The 25,267-nt window shown below is 45.2% G+C and overlaps 1 protein-coding gene and 1 pseudogene across 4 annotated transcripts in view; one reads left to right on the top strand and one right to left on the bottom strand.

The window, feature by feature from the left end:
* Positions 1–1,164: 1,164 nt before the first annotated feature.
* LOC132520325 (elongation factor 1-alpha 1-like) lies at positions 1,165–2,982 on the bottom strand (annotated as a pseudogene).
* An 8,195-nt stretch (positions 2,983–11,177) lies between these two features.
* URB1 (URB1 ribosome biogenesis homolog) overlaps positions 11,178–25,267 on the top strand; it is a 64,704-nt gene continuing 50,614 nt past the window's right edge. For all 4 annotated transcript variants that reach the window (XM_060150834.1, XM_060150833.1, XM_060150832.1 and 1 more), the window contains exons 1-7: positions 11,178–11,398; positions 13,939–14,078; positions 14,799–14,950; positions 15,829–15,961; positions 20,618–20,714; positions 22,708–22,793; positions 24,346–24,471. In XM_060150834.1, the coding sequence (XP_060006817.1) occupies positions 11,257–11,398; positions 13,939–14,078; positions 14,799–14,950; positions 15,829–15,961; positions 20,618–20,714; positions 22,708–22,793; positions 24,346–24,471 (876 nt within the window). In that variant the 5' untranslated portion in view covers positions 11,178–11,256. The remainder of the gene's footprint in view (positions 11,399–13,938; positions 14,079–14,798; positions 14,951–15,828; positions 15,962–20,617; positions 20,715–22,707; positions 22,794–24,345; positions 24,472–25,267) is intronic.

Below are 25,267 nucleotides of genomic sequence, written 5' to 3'. Positions count from 1 at the left end.
TATATATATATATATATATATTTATTTATTTGGTTGCGTTGGGTCATGCGTTGTGGCATGCTGCATCTTTTCGTTGCAGCACGTGGGCATCTCTCTAGTTGTGGCGCACAGGCTCCAGAGAGCCTGGGCTCAGTAGTTGCGGCTCGGGCTTAGTTGCCCTGTGGCACGTGGGATCTTTGGGATCTTAGTTACACAACCAGGGATCGAACCCTTGTCCTCTGCATTGGAAGGGGTATTCTTAACCACTGGACCACCAGGGAAGTCCCCTCAGTGCCTTTGCATTTGCTGTAGCTCCTACTTGGAATGCTCTTCCCCCATGGTTTGCCGCCCTCACTCATTCAAGGCTGTCCGCTGGTCCCTGTGTACACCAGTCACCATCCCCCCACCCCAAGGCTTTATTCATCTCCAGAACGCTCAAGTTGACCTGCCTACCATTCTGCACTTTTGGGGGTGATTTGCCCCACACAAAACCTCTTTGAAAATATAACTACATTTGGAATTAGTGGTCCAGGATTACTTCAATAGCAGCAAAGTAAAATTGCAGTGTTGATGTAGTGAAAATGTTAACAAACACCAAAACAAGTAAACTGAAGAATAAAGACTAAAGATGGTAAAGGAAATAATGAAAATGCACAGAACTGTCATAATTTAAACTAGCAAAGCCAGGAATACTCTACGGTGGCAGTGGTACTTGGCTGCGGAGACCTCTGAATCCAAACTGTTCCTGGATGGGTGAAGAAACACCTCCCCCTCCGGAGGAAGGAACTGCGAAGTCTCACTGCCAAGAGGCTTGCACTCCAGGCTGGGAGAGATTTGTGGATGAGCTTTGCAATGTACCACACCATCTCTTTCCCATTGATCTTTGGTGCCATCGTTTTCGGTTTTTTTTTTTTCTTTTTTCTCATTAAACTTTGTTTTAAGGGGTCTCAAAATTCTGTGCCAAATTTTTGGTCAAGTTGTTTCCATTAAAAAGTACTGATTTTAAAAACTAATAACTTAAAACTGACACACACACACATGCGCATGTGCCATTCGTTCTCTTTCCGTCTGAAGGTTTTTATGATACACTGATATTAGTAACCAGTTTAAATGGCCAATTGAGACAAACAGGGCTGAGATCATTCTCTTACCACCGGTTAAGATGGGGGTGGCAGGTATTGGGGATCATATTAATTTAGCCTTCTGAGCTTTCTGGGCAGACTTGGTGACCTTGCTAGCTCCAGCAGCCTTCTTGGTCACTGTTTTGATGACATCCATAGCAACTGTGTGTCTCATGTCACGAACAGTCAACGACCCAAAGGGGGATCAGAGAAGCTCTCAACACACATGGGCTTACAGGAACCGTATCAACCACGGCAGCCTCACAAGATTTCAAGAATCTGGGGCCATCTTCTGGCTTCTTCTCAGAACGGCAATCAACCTCCTTCAGCTCAGCAAATTTGCAAACAATGTGAACCGGGTGACAGTCCCACACAGGTGCATAGCCAGCACCGATTTGGCCTGGATAGTTTAGGACAGTCCGAAGTCAGCTGCTTCCATTGGTGGGTCATTTTTGCTGACACCACCCACATTGCCATGGTGAGTATCTTTGACAGACACCTTTTCGATGTTGAAGCCCACAGAATCCCCCGGAAGAGCTTCATCAGAGCTCCATGGTGCATTTCATCAGACTTGGCTTCAACTATAACGTTGACTGGAGCCTATGTGACCACCGTGCTGGGTTTGAGAACACCCGGCTCCACAGGGACGGTATCAGTTCCGTCAGTTTTGTAGATGTTCTGGAGGGACAGACAGATGAGTTTGTCAGTTGGATGAGTTGGTGGCAGAATGCAATCCAGAGCTTCAGGCGGTGTGGTTCCACTGGCATTGCCTTTGTGTGTGTGTGTGTGTGTGTGTGTGTGTGTGTGTGTGTGTGTGTGTGGTACGCAGACCTCTCACTGCTGTGGCCTCTCCCGTTGCGGAGCACAGGCTCCGGACGCGCAGGCTCAGCGGCCATGGCTCACGGGCCCAGCTGCTCCACGGCATGTGGGATTTTCCCGGACCGGGGCACGAACCCGTGTCCCCTGCATCGGCAGATGGACTCTCAACCACTGCGCCACCAGGGAAGTGCTGGGCATTGCCTTCTTTATGGATGACCTTCCATGGCTCCAGCATGTTGTCACCATTCCAACCAGAAATGGCAAAAATGCTACTGTGTCAGTGTTAGAGCCAATTTTCTTAATGTAGGTCCTGACTTCCTGAATGATTTCCTTGTATCTCTTTCCGGTTGTAGGAATCCCTCTTGTTAACACCAACAATTAATTGCTTCACACCCAGTGTGTAAGCCAAAAGGGCACACTCATGGGTCTGCTTGTTCTTGGAACACTTGCTGCAAATTCATCAACACCACCGGCAACAATCAAGACAGCACAGGGCTTCCCTGGTGGCGCGGTGGTTGAGAGTCCGCCTGCCGATGCAGAGGACGTGGGTTCGTGCCCCGGTCCTGGAAGATCCCACATGCCGCGGAGCGGCTGGGCCCATGAGCCATGGCCGCTGAGCCTGCGCGTCCGGAGCCTGTGCTCCGCAGCGCGAGAGGCCACGGCAGTGAGAGGCCCACGTACCAGAAAAAAAAAAAAAAAAAAAAGACAGCACAGTCTGGCTGAGAAGTGCCTGTGATCATGTTTTTGGTAAAGTCTCTGTGTCCTCTGGCATCAATGATGGTCACATAATACTTGGTGATCTTGAATTTCCACAGGGAGATATTGATGGTGATACAACGTATCAATGGTGATGCCACACTTACATTCATCTTTCACTTTGTCCAAGACCCAGGCATCCTTGAATGAGCCCCTTCCCATCTCAACAGCCTCCTTCTCAAATTTTTCGATGTTTTTTTTGGTCAGTCCCACCATATTTGTAGATCAGATGGCCATTGATGGTAGACTTGCTTGAATCTAAGTGTCCAGTGATGACAATGTTGATATGAGTCTTTTCCTTTCCCATTTTGGCTTAGATTCAGCCGTGGGTTTCATGACAGCTGTGTTCTGGTGGAAAACCCGTTGTGAAAAACGTAGTGCTACCTTTATCATATATCAAGCTCCTGTATATGCAAAGATCTTTGTTTTCTTTTGAATAAAGTTTTAATTTTGGAATAATGCTAGATTTGCAGAAAAGTTGAAAAGAGGAATTCCATACACCCTCATCCAGTTTCATCTAATATCCATATTTTTCATGCTTATTTGGTACTTTTGTTAAAAGTAAGAAACCAACTTTGGTACATTGCTGTTAACTGAACTCCAGACTTTATTCGTATTTTACCAACTTTTCCCCTAGTGTCCTTCTCCAGTCCCAGGATGGAGTCCAGGGCATCACAGTGCATTTAGTTGTCATGTCTCCCCAGTCTCATCTGATCTTTGACAGTTTCCCAGTTTTTCCTTGTGTTTCATGATCTTGACAGTTTTAAAGGGTACAGGTGATGTATTTTTTAGACTCCCTCAATTTAGATTTGTCTGACGTCTTTCACATGATTGGGCTGGAGTTATGGGTTTGGGGAAGGATGCTATAGACGTGAAATGCCCTTCTCATCACATCATGTCAAGGGTACCTGATAGCAACAGCACTTACCACTGGTGATGTTAACCTTGATCACTTGGTTAAGGTAGTGTTTGTCATGTTTCTCCACTATAAAGTTATAGTTTTTCCTTTTCCATACTCTAATCTTTGGAAGTTGGTCACTAAGCCTACACTGGAGGAGGTGGGGAGAGAGTGTATGAACTAAGCTCCATCTCTTGGAGCAGGAAGTAACTACATATATTGCTTGGATTACTTTTTTTTTTTTTTTTTTTTTTGCGGTACGCGGGCCCCTCACCGCCGCGGCCCCTCCCGCCGCGGAGCACAGGCCCCGGACGCGCAGGCCCAGCGGCCACAGCTCACGGGCGCAGCCCGCTCTGCGGCACGTGGGATCTCCCCGGACCGGGGCACGAACCCGCGTCCCCTGCATCGGCAGGCGGACTCCCAACCACTGCACCACCAGGAAAGCCCTGGATTACTTTTGTAAGATTTGTAAGGAATCTTACCTTGTAAGAAAGGTCTTCTCCCCATTTATTTATTTATACAATCATTTAATATCTGTATAGATATGTACATTTATTTTATACCTGGGATTATAATCCAATACTATGGTAATTATTTTGTCAGTCAAATTGTTCCATTGGGAATTATTTCAAGTTGGTTCCTGTGCCCCTTTGACATATCCTCCATTTTGGGGGAAACATGTCTTACTTTCTGGTACTACAAGATGCTCAGGGCTTGCTTAATACATGCTCTGTCCCAGCCTTAGAATTTGCCATTTCTCCAAAGTGTCCTGGTTCCTTTTATTCGGTAATGGTATTAGAAATCAAGATGTGGGCACTGGTTGTGCTCATTGTTACTGGGGTGTCACTGCTTCTAGGTTCTGTCAGTGAAAAGAGCTAGGAAATATATGCATGTGTACAAACCCAGGTATAATGCATATCTATACTTATTTCTGTATCAATCTATCTCTGTTTATATTAAGTTAAATATGAGATCATAGTGATATCTCCAACTCTTATCAGTCCCACAGGGTTCATTCTAGCCTTACCTTGTTGTTTAGTAACTGCCCTCTTCAACAGTGAGAAACCTGACCCCCATCATTTTCCATCCATTTGCTTATTCGTTTAACTCCAGGATGCATAAAAGCAGTTTCAGAGTTGTTAACCTATACCTCCATGACACAGGTCTGTTTTTGAGTCTATATTCTGTTACACCAGTCTATTTGTCTATTTTTTTTTACCACTACCATTCTAATTTGACTATTATAATTTTAAGATATGTCTTCATGCATGATAAGGAAGTATTTTGGACTCAGCTACTCATAGGCCTTTATTTTTCCACACAAATTTATCATGATTTTTTTTGAGTTTCTTAATTTTGACTGGAATGGCAATAATTTGCTTTATAGCTTAATTTAGGAAGAATTAACTAACAAATATACACTGTGAAGACATTCTTCCATGAACATTTTATTGCCTGTTTAGTCAGATCTTCTTTTACAATTTTCTCCTTAAAGATGTTGTGCAGTCATTTTAGTTGAATCCTGAAATAATTTACAGATTTTTTTCCCTTTGTGATGTTGTCTTGTTTTCTGCTTCATTTTTAAATTAGTTATTGCTAGTGTAGAGGTAATGATACCAATTTTGGTAACTTGATCCTATATCTGACAACCTGGCTAAACTTTTATTTAGTTTGTATTTCTGTTGAATTTTATAAGTAGATGACAGTTTTGTCTGTTCTAATTCTTCCATATCTTGTTTCTTTGTCTTACCTTATTTCATTAACCAGGACCTCTAGTAATAGAGAGCAGCAGAGTGTGAATTCATCTGTGTCTTTCCTATTGTTCCCAGTCATAATTCAAATGCATCTAAAATCTTTCCATTATGTAAAATGGTGACTGTAGGTTTTAGGTACATATAATCTTTATTAAGTTAAAGAAGTTCCTTCTATTCCTAGTTTTATATGAATTTAAAAAATCATGACTAGGTATTTTTTCAAATGCATTTTTCCATCTATTGAGATAATTTATTTTTCTCCTTTAATCCGTTAATGTGGTGCATTGCATAGATGTGACATCAAACCATCCTTGTATTTTGTGTCTTTTTTTTTTAAGTGCAGTGTTGGATTAGGTTAGTTAACATTTTCTTTACACACATCTATGTCCATAAGTGAAATAAGCCCATCATTTTCTTACTTTGTATTATCTATGGTTAATTTTCTATTTAAGGTTATATTAGCCTCATAAAAGATGTTGGGAATCTTTCCTTCTTTTTTGTTTTATGAAGGAAACTGAATAAGGTAGGGATTATCTGTTTCTTAAAAGATTGCAAGAACTTACCCGAAAATCACCTGTACCTTGGGAAAGGTTTGGTTATCATATCATTTTATTTAACAATTATTGGTCTATCCAAATTTTCTAGTGTTTTTTTGTGTCAGTTTTGGGATTCTTATCCTTTTCCAGAAGGGTAATTTGTTAACTTCTTGGAGTTTTGAAAGTTTTTGTGAATAGTTGTTTCTAAATACATTTAAATATTTACTATTAAAAACCTATGTTTGTATCCTGTTTTCCCCCTTTACTCCTGTGTCTTGTTCTGCAGTTTTTCTTTTTCCTTCCTCATTTATCTTGCCACAGGTTTGTTTACTTAATCTAAAAAACAATCAGCTTTTGGTTTGTGAATATTCTTTATTGTTTTGCTCAATTTCTTTATAACTGGTTTCTCTCCTTATCTTTGCTACTTTTTTCTTCTTACTTCTTTGGGTTGATTCTATTGTACCTTTTCCAATTTCTTGATTTGAATATGTATTTTCAGTTCATTTGTTTTCAACCTTTCTTGCTTTCTGATAAATGTACTTAAAGCTATAAATTTTCCTCTAAGACCTGTGTCCCACAGACTAAGCAATGTAAAGTGTTCGTTTTATTGCATTCCAAGTCTTTCATAATTTCCCTTATGCTTCCCAAGGATTACTTAGAAGTTTTGTTTTTGTTTTCCCTCTCCCAGGCTTATAGGATTTTTTTTTTAATTACATGACTTTTTTTTTTTTTTTTTTGGCTGTGTTGGGTTTTCACTGCTGCACACAGGCTTCCTCTAGTTGTGGCGAGCCCGGGGGTTACTCTTCGTTGCGGTGCGCGAGCGTCTCGTTGCGGTGGCTTCTCTTGATGTGGAGCACAGGCTCTAGGTGCAAGGGCTTCAGTAGTTGTGGCACGTGGGTTCAGTAGTTGTGGCTCGTGGGCTCTAGAGTGCAGGCTCAGTAGTTGCGGTGCATGGGCTTCGTTGCTCTGCAGCATGTGAGATCTTCCCAGACCAGGGCTTGAAACTGTGTCCCCCGCATTGGCAGGTGGATTCTTAACCACTGTGCCACCAGGGAAGCCCCTTATGGGATTTTTAAAAACCTATCCTCTTATTATCAAGTCAAATTTTATTGCCTGATGGTCAGAGAACATGGTCTGTATGATGTTGATTTTTTTTTTTTGAAAATTATTAGGGCCTCCTTTGTGGCCTAGGAGGTAGTCGATTTTTATGACTGTTCCCTGTTATTTAAGAAGAACATGTATTCTGTTTGTGTGTATAAAATTCTCATACCAGGTATTAGTTTGAATACATTGTTATTTAAATTTTCTATATTTTCTCATATTTCTGTCCAATGACTAAGATGTTAGACCAGTTTTCACAATAGCTTTGAAATTTATCATTGATATTTTAATCTCTTAATTGGGTATGGATTTTGCTACATTTCACTGTTCAAAGATTAGGGCCGTCAACTCAATAACCTAGTTTTTTTTGCGGTACGCGGGCCTCTCACTGTTGTGGCCTCTCCCGTTGTGGAGCACAGGCTCCGGACGTGCAGGCTCAGCGGCCATGGTTCACGGGCCCAGTCGCTCAGCGGCATGTGGGATCTTCCCGGACCGGGGCACGAACCCGTGTCCCCTGTATCGGCAGGCGGACTCTCAAGCACTGCGCCACCAGGGAAGCCCAACCTAGTATTTTTGAGCAGTCTGATCTGAAACCCTGGTCATCAACACAATACGTATTTATTGTGGCTATGACTCTCATGGGAATTGTCCTAGTAGGATGAGTGCATACTTCCTGAATGGATTTGAAAGTATATTTTTAAACACGGGGGCATACCCCCCCAACTATAAAATATGGGATAATGGCTGGAATTCACAGGCAGATTCACGCAGAATGTTCAGAAGCTCTTTGCCTCCTGGCCCATGACCTGCCTGTTCGTACCCCAGCTCCAGACCCCATTCAATGTCACAGTGACTAAAATGCAACTACTAGAAATTCACTGGGGGAGTTGTGATCTCCAAATGCCCTCTTTTAAAGTGTAAAAATATTCATGGGTTGGCTGCAAGTTGATATTATTCTCCAACACCTTATGGTAAATTCACCAAATTTCTCTATCTTCTGATAGCTAGCTAAAAACAGCTTTCGTAAGGAAACAGGTTAAGGAGAAAGTGTGGGGAAGAAGGGGGACTTAGCATAGGAAGGGAGGCAGAAAAATGAATAATTCTGGAGGAAGCATTGTCCTGGGATATAAGTTCTGGGAAAGCTGCAACAACTGGGGCTTTGGGAAGATGGGGGCAGCAAGAAGGTGCTGTGTGTGCATGTGTGGGGAGGTGAGCAGAGAGTGGACTTGGGGAAATTTAAGAAGACAAGCATCATCTATGTCATGATTTTTATCGACTGGCCTCACACTTTGGCTAGTTCCATATTGGACAAGAGGGGAACATTTTCTGCTTTTCTTCAACTTTGTCTCAGAGGAGAAAAAAAAGACAAATATAATGCTTCCGTTTTCTTCACTGCTTTACTCTCATTTCGGTAAGAAACTCACAACCACCTAGCCTGGATCATACTAATGTGATGTATCTATTGCTCAAATAATTCATTTGATAATTTTTACATGGCCTTGTAGCATCTCATATCATCTTCGGTTCTTGGTTAAATTCTTTACTGTGATTGAACTTATCAGGTTATCACAATGATACTTATCATCCCAGTGATACTGTAAATCTCTTGAGGGTAAGTCTACCATGTAATACTTTTTGGAATCTATTATGGCTGGTTGTATAATGCAATGCACATAGCAAATATTGCTGTAGGTTTACTTATCTCTTCTAGCCTATGGACACTATCTTTCACTGGAGTTCATAGTGACTGTTTTTGAAAGAATGCTTCATTCTTCCCACTGCTAAACAAGCAGATAATGGAACAGTTTTGATCGCAGGTAAGTGTCATATTAAAACATTCGTCACTAAAGAGACTAAAACTTGTATCAGAATAGAGAAAGGAATTCCATACCTCTACTCTCTATAATGTGATTGCATTAACAAGCGTTTAACCAGATGAAATAATGCAGGGTAAACTCTCAGCTTGTGTACAGCAATATATCATTCTCACATCCTGAGAGTCTGTGATAAACATGCTTTAATGTGAACTTGGTACAGTCTTTGATTGAGCTTCTCCTTTTATCCATTTCCAGAACTTGAACTTAACCTTGTAAGATTGAAATGGGAATAAATAAACACACTCACTTAACAGATGTGAATGAGAAATATGGCCAGTGGAGATGAACTGGTTGTCTATTAGAGGCTGGACTCTTCCCTTGGCTAATTCACCACAGTCCAAGGACCAGTTCATAAGCTTGTAGATTTGAAGACCTGCATCCTGAGGCTTTTTGACAGCATACTTAGTCAACTTGCCTTTTAGGACAGATTGACATTAACCAAGCTCAAGACCCAGGTCTCTGTATTCATTTATATAGACACTTATTTTTTTTTGACTGCGTTGGGTCTTCGTTGCTGCACGTGGGCTTTCTCTAGTTGCGGCAAGCGGGGGCCACTCTTCATTGTAGTGCACAGGCTTCTCATTGTGGTGGCTTCTCTGGTGGAGCATGGGCTCTAGGTGCACGGGTTCAGTAGTTGTGGTGCACAGGCTTAGTTGCTCCACGCCATGTGGGATCTTCCCGGGCTCAAACCTGTGTCCCCTGCATTGGCAGGCAGATTCTTAACCACTTTGCCACCGGGGAAGTCCCCTGTTTCTTGGTTTTTAAATTGGGGTTAGGACACATGGGGTGAGTGGTCCACTACTTATCAGCTGGGTAGTACCGCCAAGTTCTCCCACTCTCTCTGTCTTTGTTTGCCCAAGGCCACACAGGCAGAAACTGAATAGTTTTTGAGTGTTTCCTACCTCTCCCTGCTGTCTCTTTGGTCAGGTCCACCCTGGTTGAAAACAAACTTGGTGGTTGGCAATTAACCACAGAAGAGAACCCATGTGGACAATTAGTCAGAATTAAGTCTGTCTTTGCTAACAAGAGTATTGCCCTTTACAGCCTGAATTCTGGGCATATCCCTTTCTCTTAGTACCACTGCAAGAGCTCAGATATTTTCAGGCCACTCCTTCTGACCTGCCCACAAGGTAGACATTTCCACAGGCACAATAGTCTTGTCAGGTGAGGGACTCAGGGTCAACCCCACAGACTTTTTCTATAAGAGACTCTGAAACTCCAACAGGCCACAAAAAAACCACGTTCTCAGATGCTCACTACAGATCTGCTTACAGAACACAGGAGGGTACTTCCTGAAACTAAAGGACAAGCTGACAGACAATTCCTGCAATCACCAAATTACTCATCTAATGGATCATGATTTATTTGAACACATAAACAAGTATTGATGAAGTTGTATTAAAAAATGCACCAGCCTGTTTTTACTTATTTATTTATGCCTCCATTTTATTTCAGAACATTTAATGTGACTCTCAAGCCAATTAATAACATCTTACAAAAACACACAGTACTTTTTTTCCCATCAGAGCAGTTTTTCATGCATTGCATCATTTTCTCTGCTCAGGACAGCTGGCTTTGCTGTCTCCATTTTAATGATGGTGGCTTAGATGTCGAGGCTGCCGTGCTGTCCACGAAGGGTTTTCACAGACGTTACTTCATTTGATCCTTTCCTCCCACCCTGCACGGCCGGAAGGGTGCCCGTCCTCCCATTAGTTTGGGGGAAGTGGAGGTCAGTCTGGGGCGACATCCCACCAAACGAGCTGGTCTTGGTCCGAGATGTGAGATACGCTAGGGGTCAGGGTTAGGGGAATCCACACGACTTCGGACCGGGTGTCTGACCAAGGACCTCCCCGCAGAAGCCCGCCTGGCATTTAGCCAGGGGCATCCACCCTCCCGGCCAACCCGCAGGGCCTCGAATAGGCAAAGCATCGAATCCCGCTGCATGTCAATCAGGTTCAAGAGGCCTCATCAGAACGCCCTCAGGTCAAGAACTGATCTGACTCTGCTGCTACCACGCGTCTGGGCTCGGACCCTCCGGGAGTGAAGGACCTGGGGGTTCTTCCTTCCAAGAACGCTCGAGAAGGCCGCCGATGGGCCTCTCCCCGCCGCGGCCGAGCGGGGGTGTCGTGGAGTGTCGGCTTGCCCCGGGCAGCCAGCAAGCCAGCTGGATCATTAGCACCAAGGAGGAACCCAGGACGCCGGGTTCCCGCCCCTTCACTACCTGCTTCCCGTCGGACAGCCCTTCTCAGAGGTCCCGCCCCTTCCGCCGACCTCCCTCCGGAGGTCCTGCCTCTTCCGCCAGCCCCGCCCCTTTCAGCCCACGTGTTGGCCCGAGACACGCGTTGGTTGTCAGCGTGTGTCCTGTTGTCAGGACCCCGGGTGTGTGGATCCCGGTGCGCCCCCGCCTTCTCGGCCATGGGGCGCCCCAAGAGGAAGGCCCCGGGCGGCCAGGACGGCGCGGCTCCCCCAGCGGGCGCAGCCAAGCGGGCCCGCACCGAAGAGCTCACGGGCGTGCGCTTCAAGGCTCAGCTGAGGGACCCGCAGGGCGCTGGGCCGGGTGAGTGTGGGGCTCGGGGAAGAGAGTGCGAGCGTGCGAGGCTGCCTCCCGGCTTCGGTCTGGGTGGGGCCTCCGTGTGCAGACACAGCCGCTCCTTTCTGCAGAGACCAGTCTCCCGATTTGCAGTCGGGAAACCGAGACCCGGGTGCTTTCGAGTCCAGGGCGCCGACTTGTTTGATTGTGACAGTTCCCTGCGACTGTATGCTTCCCTTTCCTGGACAGCATCCCTCAGCAAGCTCTAAAATTCTTTACTGCAACTGCTAGGAAAGTGAATAACTGTACTACTCATTCACACAGCAGATTATTTGTGGAGTCCTGCCGGTGAGTCATCTCGGGGCTGTTCAGTGAGCAGGTTTGCTACTACCATGGCTGTCAGCTCTGTTTTCCGTAGCTCTGATTCTCCAACGCTCACACTGACCCGATAACAGGTAATAAGCTATCACATGAAGCCACCACAGGACTTGTCAGTTGACCCGGATTAGACTAGTGACTGATATAAAGCAGACTCTATAATTTCATTTTTTGAAAAGTGTGACCACCCATCACAACTCCTTGTAATCCGTTAGAAAGTATTTAATTTACAAGGACAAAACACAATTGAATATGCTAGTATGTGGAACACTGGCACTGTGTCAAAATGAAACAGTGACAGTGTTTCTCTCAACTGAAAAATTATTAAGTTAATGGCCAGAATACCCTCAGTTTCCAGTTTGTCGTCCACAGATTTTTATTTTTTTTTTTTGCGGTACACGGACCTCTCGCTGTTGTGGCCTCTCCCGTTGCGGAGCACAGGCTCCGGACGCACAGGCTCAGCGGCCATGGCTCACGGGCCCAGCCGCTCCGCGGCATATGGGATCTTCCCGGACCGGGGCACGAACCCGTGTCCCCTGCATCGGCAGGTGGACTCTTCAACCACTGCACCACCACGGAAGCCCCACAGATTTTGTTTTTAAACGTTTGATACCTGCAACTGCTAGCCAGTCCTAGGAAGATGATACCTGCTGTAGCACAGAATTATACATTTCATACATTCATTTGTTCATTATTTACAAGGGGTTGTTATTTGGTAGGGTAGAGATAAAATGGTGAGTAAGAATCACGTGGGCCCTGCCACCGTGAAGCTTATGAACGATCAAGTGGAAAGGCAGATGTCAATCCGTAAAATCATGTACAGACTGTTCCAGCACAAGTCCTCTAAAGGACAGGGATAGGAGACTTTCTGGTGGAAGAAAGAGCATGTTTAATTATTTGAAGGATTGTAACCTTAGACACGTTCGTGGTTTTGCCCAGAGCTCTGTACTTTTGGGCACTGCATTTGAACTGGTTTCAGAAGGAAACCAGAGTTGACAGGTGCTGGGTGCAGATGAAGGAGTTGGGAGGTGTGGCAGGGCTGAAGGCAGTGGGTGAAAGTGTGAATCCCTTGTGTGAGGCTTTGTTGGATTTGTGTTTGAATCTGGTCTCGGATTCTCCCTCCCTTTTGATATGTTCTCGTAACTTTCTGTGGTAGGATCACCTCACTGGACCATCAGAGAAGTGGATTTGATCAATGTTAGAGGGTTTTGTTTTCATCCAGGTGTTAGGGAAGGTTTTCTTTCTGTTGTGTTTTGTTTTGTTTTTTCCAGCTTTATTGAGATATTATTAACATATAGCATATGTAAGTTTCAGGTGTACAATGTGGTGAGTTGGTACACATGCATAGCGTGAAATCATTACCCAAATAAGGTTAGTCAACACTTCCATCCCCTCATATAATTACCACTTTTTTTGTGGTGATAGCATTTAAGATCTACTCTGTTAATAACTTTGAAGTATATGATACAGTGTTGTTAACTATAGTCACAATGCTGTACATTAGATTCGTTGGAACTTATGCGACTTATAGCTATAAGTTTATACCCTTTGACCAACATCTCCTCATTTTACCCATCCCCCAGTCCCTGGCAACCTCCATTCTACTCTCTATTTCTATGAGTTTGGCTTTTTTAGATTCCACATGTAAGTGAGAACATACAGTGTTTGTCTTTCCCTGTCTGACTTATTTCACTTAATGCCCTCAGGGTCCATACATGTTGTCTCAAAAGGCAGAGTTTCCTTCTTTTTTAAAGGCTGCATAATATTCCATTGTATATATTTCTGTATATAGGTATAGATATCCCACATTTTCTCTATCCATTATATAGTCCCTTCATGGTGGTGGGGGAGGGATGGGTAGGAGGGGAGAGCAGGGTTAGATTGATAAAGGCCCAGAGGGTGCTCAGGAGTGGATGAGTATCAACATCGGGGAGGATGCCTGCATCAGGAAGCGTTCTGCTCTAAACCAGTGCCCTTGAAAGATGTTGCCTATGACTTAGTGGTGATGGAGGAAAGACCGTGTCCTAGCTCTTGATGTCCCCGTCTCCCCCCTGCTCCTCTGTTCTCCATCTCAGTAAGTGGCACTTCCAGTCACCTGGATGTTCCTGCTGAAATCTCCCTGTTGCAGTAGCGGCTGAGATTGTTTCTAGACTGTCCTCGTTCACATTTGATCCTAACTCTCATTTCAGCCTTGGAAGCCTTTGTTTCCACGGCCAAGAAGCTGCCACGAGAAGATGTGTATGATGTCGTGGAGGGGTACATAAAGATTTCTGTTGAGTGTGCAGAGATTTTCCAGCTCCTGAGTGGGGAGAAGCACCCTGAAAGTGAAGTATGCTATTTCTGACCTGGCCTGATGGAGAGAAGAAAAAGTTAATGCTACTGTTGTGTTAAGCTTGATGAAGAGAAATGTGATATAAATTTCCAAGACATTACCAGCTTTCTACAGATAATGATGCTCTGTGCCTGTGCTGTAGGGATACATTCATTTTTGCATTATAACCTTTGAAAGCATTTTAGTGGAAAATAGTAACTTGTTAGTGGTGAATAATACCAGAAGGAAAGATCATAGATTCTTAATCTAGATCCACTTAGTCTCACCGTGGTTTGCTTTAACAAAAGGGAAATAGGTAAAGACTGTGTGTCACAGGTACAGACATATATTGAGCTGTTGTTTTCTGGTTCCAAAGAGGTTCAAAACTTGGGATATTTATGAACCTGTTGAAATCTCGGGATTATTGCTGTACGGCTGTAGACCTGAATACCCCCAAAGCAGTGAGGCTGAATCAGTAGCAGAAATTTCTCTTTTAATTTCATTTGGTTTAATTGTAAGCAAGCCTCTCTCTATTTAGCTAGACTATTGGAACAAGACTGATTCCAGAGCCTGGGGCCTGGCAGATCCCTGTGTTTGCCTTGGGATCTGGGTAGGCGTCATCCTGCAAGTTGAAGGTTTTAAACCTGCAGGTGGCTGTGGCTAAGACTAGAGGAAAACATATGTAGAAGAGGAAAAGAAAGGAGATGGTTCGTAAGCATTTCGGTTCTGTCTTTGCAGATGCTTTTAATATTTCAAGTTTTCGAGGCCATATTATTGCGGACAGCCAGTGACCTTTCCCATTTTCACGTGGTGGGAACCAACATCGTGAAAAAGCTAATGAATAACCACATGAAGCTCATCTGTGAGTCCCTGTACGCCTCGGGTTACAGGTGAGCTGCCTGCCTTTCCGTGGCAGGACTAGCCCTGGGCTTGGTCTGCCTTCCGTGCCCCACAAGTGCCCTTGACCTTTCCTCCACTCACAAACAGAGCGGAGCAGCTTCCGGGGCCATCAAGACTGTGGCTCTGCCCCTCCTTCTGTTGACCGGGCCCTCTCCTCCTGCCCTGCTGCTCTCCCTGCTGTCTTGGGAACACTTCAGACCTCCTTCAAGCTGCCTGTTCTTTTGTCCCGACAGCTCTTCCCCGAGGTCCTCACGGGCACCCTCCCTCTCCGCCTTCAGGGCTTTGCAGAGGTGTCGTCTCAGGGAGGCCCTCTCTGGCCGCCGCATCCACAGCTATACGTGTGCCATAATCGACGTCTCGACTCGCTGTCTCCCTCCCCTAGAATTCTGGGTACCTGCAGGTGGAGGCCTTGACCGTCCTGTAAAACGCCATCCTCCCAGCACCTAAACGGTGCCTAGTATGTAGTAGGTGCTCAGTAACCGTGAATTTGGGGTAACTGCAGGATGGGAAGGCAGCCAGGAGCTCGCATTTGGGGATGCCCACTGTGCGGAAGTGTTCGCCGTGCCCTGCAAAGGCAGGGGTGATGTGGGTCCAGATACATGACCGTTGACTGGACACAGACGCGGCCATCTTCTTCTGACCTTGCCTTTTGTGTTCTTAGATCCTACTCAAACTCAGATTTTTAGCTTTCTTTGAAGATTTCCTGAGGGTTTTTTTTAAAGAAAGAGTGTGTCTGCATGTCTCCTTCCTTCCGTTTTCTGGTTTGGGGGTAGCAGACCACACAGCCAAGTGTGCAGCTGCTTCTCAGGGGGTGGCTTTGTGTTTCTGCTGTCCTGACACTCCTGCTTTCCTTCTTGTCTCTGAACAGGATGGCTCGAGCCTGCCTGAACCTGATGGCCGCCATGGTGACCCAGGGTCCAGAGGCTGCCAGGGACGTCTGCAGCCATTTCGATTTGAATAAAAAGACCTTGTACACGCTGGTGACCAAGAGGGATTCAAAGGTGAGGAGTGCCGAGCGTCCTTTCCCTTTGAGGGGGCCAAAGTGTTTCACGTGTCCTCCTCTCTCTGGCCTTGGTCCTCGCGTAGATGGGGCGGGAGGCCTCCCTCCCGGCTGGCGGTGAGGGTCCGGTCGCCTGCAGAGCCCGCGTGACAGGGACGTCCGACACCAGCTTCTCTGGGGGCTCAGCATCGCAGTGCCTTCCTGGCCTGTGAGGGTGATGTAGCTTGTGAGCGTCTTCACAGAGCAGTGGAAACGGTCTCCATGCGCCTCGTGGTGAGGCCCTGGTGGTGGCCTGGTCCTCCCATGCGGGTTCCGTCCACTTTGTAGGAAAGCCTTGGGAGGCCAAGGCAGTGACCTCATCAAAGACGACGTTTATGGCTTTTTACTATGTTTCTTGCGTCTCCCAGTTATAAGTCTTATCATGAGAAGGGGCTGGCTTGTGCCGGAGAGAACGCTTGGTTCTCAGGAGAGCTGTTACAAAGAAGTTCCCTGGCGGCTCCAGAAGTTGCACTGGGGTTTGGAAAGGTTCTTGAGGGAAAAGTACGCGTTTCAGGGCTCGCAGGCTGGTGCAAGGCCGTCCGCCCGACGCGTGCCAGCCGAAGGCTGCCGAAGCGCCTCTTCCGTCTGTGCGTCCACTCTCCCCGCTGGTGCCCCGGTGGCAGTGCCACAGCCGCCCGGGCTGCGTGCTGCACGCCCCCTTCCTGAGCACCAGGACCAGGCCACAGGGGCCCACCCCGGTCTGCCCAGGCGGAGGAGCCACGTTAGAATAAGTGACCTGCGGCCAGGCGTCACCTTGTTCTCCCGCGCTTCCCGGGGGTTAAGAGTTTCTGCGTTGCCAGATGGTAGACTGAAGGTTAATCATGGTAACAACAGTGCTGAGGGTTTTCCTCGGTTATGAATAAGGTTTTCTCTGAGGAAGAAAATTCCAGGTTTCATGGATACTACGATTAATGTGTCAAAAGTTCCATTTAATGAGTGATGGCTCCTGGCGTCCAAGTGCGTATCTAATAAAAGGAATGTGTGTGCTGTTTGCACGCTAGGGCAGATATCATGGCTCTTTGGTCTTCCCTGGCAATCAGCCTGGCAGTAATTACCTGTCAGAATCCCTTCCCTTTCCCACCCGTGTCTGGACCTCAGCCAGCCCAGCCATCTAAGTAAAGTACATGTCAGTGGACAGGCCAGTCGCCAGGACACAGTGTGGGAGAACCCAAGCTGGGCTTCCCGGCCTGGATCCAGCTGCAGGACGGCACATGTGCTGCTTCATCTCAGGGCCTCGCAGGTTATTCTACGTCTCTCTTGATCTGTGAAACGGGAGTTGTTGTTGAAATGAAAGTGTTTTTGCTTCCTTTAATCATTTATATCAAGTATCTTAGATACTCTGTATATTGTAGGAAATGGTTTCTAGACATTAAAAAATTTTTCTAGTATGAGAAATATCAGGGACATTCAAAAATAGAGAACGGGACACAATGAATTCCCACGTACCTGTCATCCAGCTTCGGACCCTGTCACCCCGCCCACCTTTTGGGTTGTTTGGGGGCAGGCTATTACAGCACATCCCACATATATTTCACCGTCAATATTTCAGTGTGTGTCTCTAACAGAAAGAACATTTTAGACAACAAAACCACGGTGCCATCATTGTACCTAACACCATTAATAATTTCTCAACATCATCTAGCGCCCAGGCTGGCCTCAGCTTCCCCCGACTATCTCAGAAACGTCTTTACACTTCGTGGTTCCAATCAGGGTCCAAACAAGAGCTGCATATCGTGTTGGTTGATATCCTTCTTAAATCTCTTCATTTCTTTGAGTTTTCTGCCTCTTCCCCACCTTTTTCTTTTTTTTTTTTTTAATGCCATTTAGTTATTGAAGAAGCTGGGAGATAAATTTTTTTGAGTGTTTTTAACATTTCGGAGGGACTTATTAAAGCTTCATGAAGAAAGAGGATTAGGAATATTTTTTCATCCAAAGAAAGCATTGTTAAAAGTCCTGTGCCAAGAACAGTTTTACCAAATATGTTTTGGTCTATTTTAGACAGTGTTTTGCAGAACAAGCCGTAGAGTTCAGGATGTTTCCTTCCTGGGATAATCACCCTGTGAATTCACAGGGTAGGAATGAAGAGTAGGCGTGTGGCCTTCTTGCCTTTGATGGAGTTTGCTGGAGGTGGAAGGTGGAGGCTCCGGGGCAGTGAGGGGCTGTGGTCAGGTGGAGAGGCCTGGTGGTGGCTGCTGGAGAGGGGCAGGGGCTATGTCTCGGGGGTTTTGTTCTCCACAATGTCAGGAATCTGACATTTGGGGTTCTCTGGGATATACGAGATGGATGCCAGCAGGTGAGAACTAACCTCTGTTTCAGTTCAGAATCCATCGCTGGAGGCCCCCCTGAGAGGATCTGGTCCAACTCTGCTGTGTTTGCGCAGGACAGAAAGACCTGCAAGGACAGGTTGGGGCCCACATTCCAGGGCCCTGACTCCCAGTACTTCAGTGGAGGAAAAAAACCTTAAAACTTGTGGAACCTTTCCTACTCTCTGGGAAAGGATCAAACCTAATTTAATTTTATAAGGCAAGTTTTAGCATTTTGCCAGAATTCTTTTGAAATGTAAGGTGTACGTAGACCAGGATAAGAAGTTAACTGTGCTTGAATTAGGTGACACGTTTGTTTGAACGGTGAGACGTCTGGATGGCTTGGGAGCAGTTGTTACTTTAAGCTTCCTGAGGACAGGGGCAGTATCTGAGTCACCTTTGCATCCTCTCAGCCTGAGTCATGGCATCTTGAGTGTAAATGGTGTTTTATTAACATCGAGTTGGTGAGTGAAGCACTAGAGCGTGGCTGACAATCTGAGGAGTGCAGCTCACTTTCAAGACTGCAGCCATCATTGTACCCAAACTCCATATTGTGAAGAGGCCCACAGGTTGGTCCCCAGAGCAGGAGGGTAGTTTGGGGCTCTTAGTGTATTTGGAATAAAGCAGCATTGATCTTGTAAGGTCTTGCTGACGTGTGTTCTGTGGCGTGGTTGGAGATAAACTCCATCAGTACGAGGAACGAGCAAGGCCTCCACCCGGATGTTACAGACCAGGGGTCGGGTGCTCGTTCTTTTCTCCAGAAGAAACATATCCAATAAAACAAGACAGAATTAATTAAATACATAGAGGCCTAAATGGTGCCAACTACGGTCCTTGCACCTTGAGAAAAAGTGGAACAAAAATGCCATGGGACCCCCGAGAAGAAGGAACTTCTCTGTAGGCAGATGTGAAGTTGGGCATGAAGCAGTGTGTTTGTACAGGTATTTCGTATCATTCCAGTTCCAGTACTTACTCACTTAGTAGTTATGTAACCTTAAATGAAGTTTTTAAAACCTCAGTTTTCCCATCTGTAAAATGGGTATTGTGGGCATCTGTACCTCAGATCGTTATAAGGAGTAAATGAGATAACAGATGTGTAGCGTCTGACATAGTATCTGGCACATAGTAAGTGCTCAGTGAATGTTATTGATATCATCACCATCATCATCACTATCATCACCATCGTCACCACCATCACCATCATCACCATCATTATCATCATCATCACTACTGCCCCCACCTCTGCTGCCACTACTAAGTGGAATGGGACTCTTGGAAGGCGGAGACTCCTTAATTTTTTCAGGCATTCAGGGCAGTGATTCTCCGTGATGTTCACTTACTTCTTGTCATCAAATTAAAGTACCTTTGGAATAACTGAAATAGGGAAAAGTTTTCGGTGTAAGCAGTGGAGGATCTGAGCGTATGTGCTAGTTCTGGTCCAGCTGACGAGACCTGCATGATCATATGCTGTGGGTTCTTTGGGTGTAAAAAAGGAATGTGAGACACAGGTTTGTCTTAAAGTTACTGGGAGGGAAGACTGATCAGGTGGCCCTAGTGGTTTCCCCTGAGGTGTTGTCTGTTGGTCATGGCCTTTGGGCCCTCACTGAGGATGCTCTCCTGGGTAGTGGCTGATGCCTGCAGGACAGTGCAGATTGCAGTCCTGGGAAGGCCATGGTGGGTTTGTAATGAGACAGCATCTGTAATTTATAATATAAATTTATAATATAAAAGCCAGACGTCACCTCATTGATGTCTCATCAGAATCAGCACTAGCCTTTCCATTATCTCTGGATTTTCAAAAACATAGATGTATTGTTTCATTACACAAGAGTAGGTCATATCCAGACAGGCTGAGAGTCTTCTGCTCTATACCAAAGTGATCCAGGAACTAAAAATGTGTATATATTACAGTCGGGGAAGGGGAGACCTACACTTCTGTATTTAGAGAGAGTTTGAAAGAGAAGGAGAAATAGAGGGGAAAGAGCAAAGAAAAAAACCCTTTGTTTACATAAAGAGATGACCAGTGGTTTTAGACTTAGACTTAGACTTAGACCGCACACACATTCCTTTTATTAGATACGCACTTGGACGCCAGGAGCCATCACTCATTAAATGGAACTTTTGACACATTAATCGTAGTATCCATGAAACCTGGAATTTTCTTCCTCAGAGAAAACTTCCGTGGTGTGGTGTGTGTGTGTGTGTGTGTGTGTGTGTGTGTGTGTGTGTGTGTGTGTGTGTGTGTGTGTGTGTGTGTGTGTGTGTGTGTGTGTGTGTGGATATGCACGTGACATGCAGGTCTCCTTTGCCCCCAGGGAGTGCACGACGTCCGGCTGGCCTACATTCAGTTCGCTCTTTCCTTCTTGATCGCAGGCGACGATAGCACAATCGCACAAGTGCTGGAGTTGAAAGGTAGGTGTGTCTCTTTGTCTCGGGGCACAGCCTGCTTGTGATTGTTTTGAAAAACCTACCCCAGAGCATTTTGCAGGTTAATAAAAGTCTGCAGCCTCTGCAGCTGCCGTGTACACTAGGGTAAAGGGTGTGTGTGGCGCAAGACTTTGGTCAGTGCGGTTCTGATACCGCTGGTCAGTGCGGACAGAGATATCCCTGTTTCGCTAGCTGGCTGCTGAGCGGGCCTAACAAAGGAGACGTGCACACTTCAGAGACTCAGGCAGACAAAGGAGGCTTTATGGTTCCAGAAAGTACATGGATTCATAGCCGTGGCTACCCTGCTTTTCTTAGTAATTGTGTTTTTAAAAAATGCCTAGTGTTACCAGAATATTAGTAGTAGAGCTTCAGAGAATTCCAACAGTACCACCTTCTGATGCCAGTGTCTCTAGAGCAAGGCTTGGCGTAGTTTAATCTATTAGGGCTACTTGTGTTTTATCAAGACTGTGAATGGCAGCGCGGAGAGGGCAGTTGTCCAGTAAGATCCCCCGGGATCAAGCCCTGTCTGGGATGAGGAGCTGGTGTCCCGGCTGGGACTCAGGCACTTGTCGGGGGAGGGACAGCGTGGGGCCGCCAGCCCTTCCCCCACCTCCCCCAGCGAGGGAGCCCAGAGCCCCCTCCGGAACGAGCTGCGGAGACCATTTACGAGCAGGTGCGGGTCCTGCTCCCGGGGTGTTGTCACCCTGGTCTGGGCAGCGGCCCCTTGGAGGCTTGCTTCCTTTGCGTGGTGCAGTGGACACGTCCTGCTCGTTGCCGGGCCCGTGTGGGATGCCCTCTGCAGCCAGGGCTGGGCGTTTCTTCAGAATCCTTCTGGGTCTTCTCGGCGTCTGGCCATTTGTTAAATAAAGGACACTGATTTGGGGTTATCCATCCATGCTGCTACAGGGGCAGGGATGCACTTCTGTTAAAGTTCCTGCAGTGCAGTTGGGCTGGTCCAGCCATTCCGCATCTAGTCATTTATACTAAGGAAATAGTTAAGGATGTGAGCAGAGGTTTTGTTAGGGGACATTTTTTCTTATTAGCTGAAAATTGGACTCCTCCTAACTACCCACCAGCAAGGGGTTGAGCAAATTGAGGACTGGTCACAAGGAGGAATGCAGCTATTAACAGTGATGTAGAAATATATATATAGATGTCAGATTTTTTAAGGATATAGGATTGGGTGTAAACTCAGTTATAAAACTGGTAAAGTGTGATCCCGTTTTACTAAAAGTTAAATTTAACCGAATATGGATATGTCAGAAGGTTAACAGTTAACTGGTAACCCAGACATCAACAGTGTTAACTTTTGGGTAGTGGAGTTATGGTTGATCTTAAATTTCTGTCTGCTCTTTTCTGATTTTTTTTTTTAAGAATAATGAATTTGCTTTTGTAGAAATTATGTGTGCCCATTAAGCATGTATGGAGGAAGAGAAATTGTAATTGCTTTGCTGCTTTTCACCAGTATGTTAGTAATGATACAGCTTCAAGCCATGGAGGCTGAGTCCTTGGTGATCCCAAAAGTATGAAGAGAAAGCAAGTTCTACCACCAATCAGTAAAGTGATGACTGTTACATTAAATACATCTCTGAGCAAGTGTAAGCGAAGAGAGAAACTTTGGAAAACTGTAATCGTACCATACATACGTTCTCTTTGAAACCGTCAGTATTAAATTAACTTTACCGAAGTTAATGAGAAAAGGAAAGTAAAACAGAACTAAAGGAACTATTGAACTTTAATGGTTCAGTCATTGTTTTGCCTTCAGATATTTATTTCCTATGTCACAAAAAGTTTTTCCTACTGTGAACTTGTATAATTAAAAAAGACGAAAAACAAAAGAAAAGGCAAGTAAATGTCATTGTTTGCTGTACCATTTTAAGAATGGTACAGCAAACAAACATTTTAAGCAGTAATGTTCTCTCATCGGTTCTCATTCAAAGTATTTTTGAGTCTAATGCTTTGAAACTTTTACTTTCAGAATTTATTCCTTGCATCTTTAGCTCAGGCTTGAAGGAAGATAGGATCTCTACCATCAATATTTTGTTATCCACACTGAAAACGAAGGTACGTTTTTGGTGATCAATGTTCCTGTCATTTGTTTGCTCCAGTGTTTTACAGGACTTTAGAGCTATAACATCGTAGGTAATATGGGTTGTTGTATAGGTTGAATGGGAAGCCGTTTCTTAAGCAGAAACTTGGTGGTGATGAGCCAGTCCTGAAGGGTACAGGCACTGAAGCCACCACTTCAGTTCAGGCGAGGCTGCTGTTTCATCGCAACAGGAGAAAAGCTGCTCCCTGCTCCCCGCTATTTCACAGGAAGCCACTGGGGTAACTGAGCTGTAAATACAACTCTTCTTCATTTACTCACCTGGCAAAATGTTATTTTGTGTCATCTTGCATGTTCTGCCTTTTACATGCATCTTACAGAAATTTTTAAACTTGCTGCAAGGATAACTGTCTTTGATACAGAAGCCCCTTAAATGATCAGTTAGAAAAACTCAATGATCCTCCCAACATAAATAGTTGTCAAAAGGCCGTTAACTGGCAGCCCACGTAAAAATGGCTAATCAGCATAGTATTTAGTGCTTCTCAACCGGGCGCGGTTCTGCCCTCCACGGGCCATTTGGCAATTTTTGGTTGCCATAACTGGAGAAATGCAACGGACATCTGGTGAGTAGAGACCAGGGATACTGCTCAACATCCTACAGTGCGCAAGACAGCCCCTCACAACAGTTATTTGGCCCAAAATGTCAGTAGTGCTGAGGTTGAGAAACCCTGATTCAAAGCAGTGCAAGTAATGAGGTACAGGTCTTTGCACCTACCAAATTGGCATTGACTTTTCGAAACAATGATATTCAGTGCCAGCAAAGACGCTTTGAGTCAGGTACTTTCCTGGAGGAAGTGTTGCAACCCCTCTGGAAGACAGCAGGTCTAGCAGTATGTGTCAGAGGTTTTAAACATGTTTGTACACCTGGAGTGAGGGATGGGATTGCCACAGAATCACCCGGGGAACGTATTTGAAATACATAAACCCTCAGAGATATGAGCTGGGGGGGTGGGTTTGTGTGGAGCTGAGAACTGATGCCGCAATTCCAAGTCCAGAGTCAGGGATGCAGGGCAGGCTTTGTACAAGGATGCTGCTAATCACAGCCAGAGTTTGGAAGCAACCTAATTATACACACCTGGGAAACGGTTAATTAAGTTATAGTCGCTCATAGGATAGAACGATGTTCAGCCCCCCGAAGTGATGTTCTAAAGGAATTTTTAATGATGTGGAGACAGCTCATGCTGCATTAAGTAGAAGCAGGCACAAAACTATAATTAAGTATATTCTCGAAGAAGCCAAAAAAACCCCACCCCAACAAGAACCTAACACATACGCACGTATGTTTTGTGTGGTTGATGGGAACAGGGAGGCGGAAGGGAAATGTACCCAAATGTGGGCTGTGAGTATCCTAGGGTGGTGGCAATACCGGTGAAATTTTCTCTTTACGTTTTTTCTTTTTCTGGCTAAATATTTTGCCACAGGCCTACATTATTTTTATAATGACGAAATCCAATAAACACGATTTTAAAAATCAACTTCCTTGAAATTCATTTTTTTTGTTGTTTTTAGGTAGTTCACAATAAAAATATCACAAAAACCCAGAAGGTGCGTTTCTTTACCGGGCAAGTACTGAACCACATCGCGTCTCTGTACAGCTGGAAGGGGATTGTCGACGTGAGCCTGGAGAACGTTGAGGTACAGTCGTCTTTGGCTCTCGCTTGGCCTCACTGTTAGTGTGTGATACCCAGAGCCAGGACACTGAAGAATCTACACATACGCCTGCCTTCAAGAAGGTCCCCCCATTTGATGTTTCTTTTGGCTTGTGGTTATGTTAATTCCCAACTCACATGCAATATGATTTAAAAAAAAACTTTCTTTTTTACAATAAGATTTTTTTCTAATCTCTGAGGTATCATGATATTAAACTTCTTTTTTAAATGTGAAAACCATCATTCCCTTTAGCTGTGTGGCATCTGAATTTTCCCTGCAGCTTGCACGGTAGACGGACAGGGTTGATCCCTGCTGCCTCTCCCGCCTCACTTACCTCTCCTCTCCTATCCACTCTTTTCACACTTTTCCAGCAGTTGGAGTTTCAAGGCCTGTTGCTTCTACTTCAGGATCCTAAGTACCTAGGGAGCCTCAATTTCCTCACCTACTGACATGTGGAGTTGACTTTGTAACAAGTGCTAAATTAGAACAGTTGCTCTCACATGGACCCAAAGCCAGTGAACTTTTTAATTCTCCTCATTTTGAGTTTCCTCAGGGTGTTTCTGAACATGGACTTGGCCAGAGTCATGAAGGCTCAGGCTTCCTGTTAACTCTATGATACTTTACCTCTCAAGAGCCCACTGTTTTGCTTCCTTTTATCTCCACGACTTGCCTATGTCCTCTTGTTTTGGACACGTTTTGTACGTTCTATAACCAGGAAGCCTCAGGGGCTTAATAAAAACACTCCCAAATGTGGAATTTTATTCAAAAGACCAAGAGAAAT

Source organism: Lagenorhynchus albirostris, chromosome 5 (genome assembly GCF_949774975.1).
Source record: "Lagenorhynchus albirostris chromosome 5, mLagAlb1.1, whole genome shotgun sequence".
NCBI classification, from domain to species: Eukaryota; Metazoa; Chordata; class Mammalia; order Artiodactyla; family Delphinidae; genus Lagenorhynchus; species Lagenorhynchus albirostris.
This window is presented reverse-complemented; position numbering and strand designations above follow the sequence as displayed.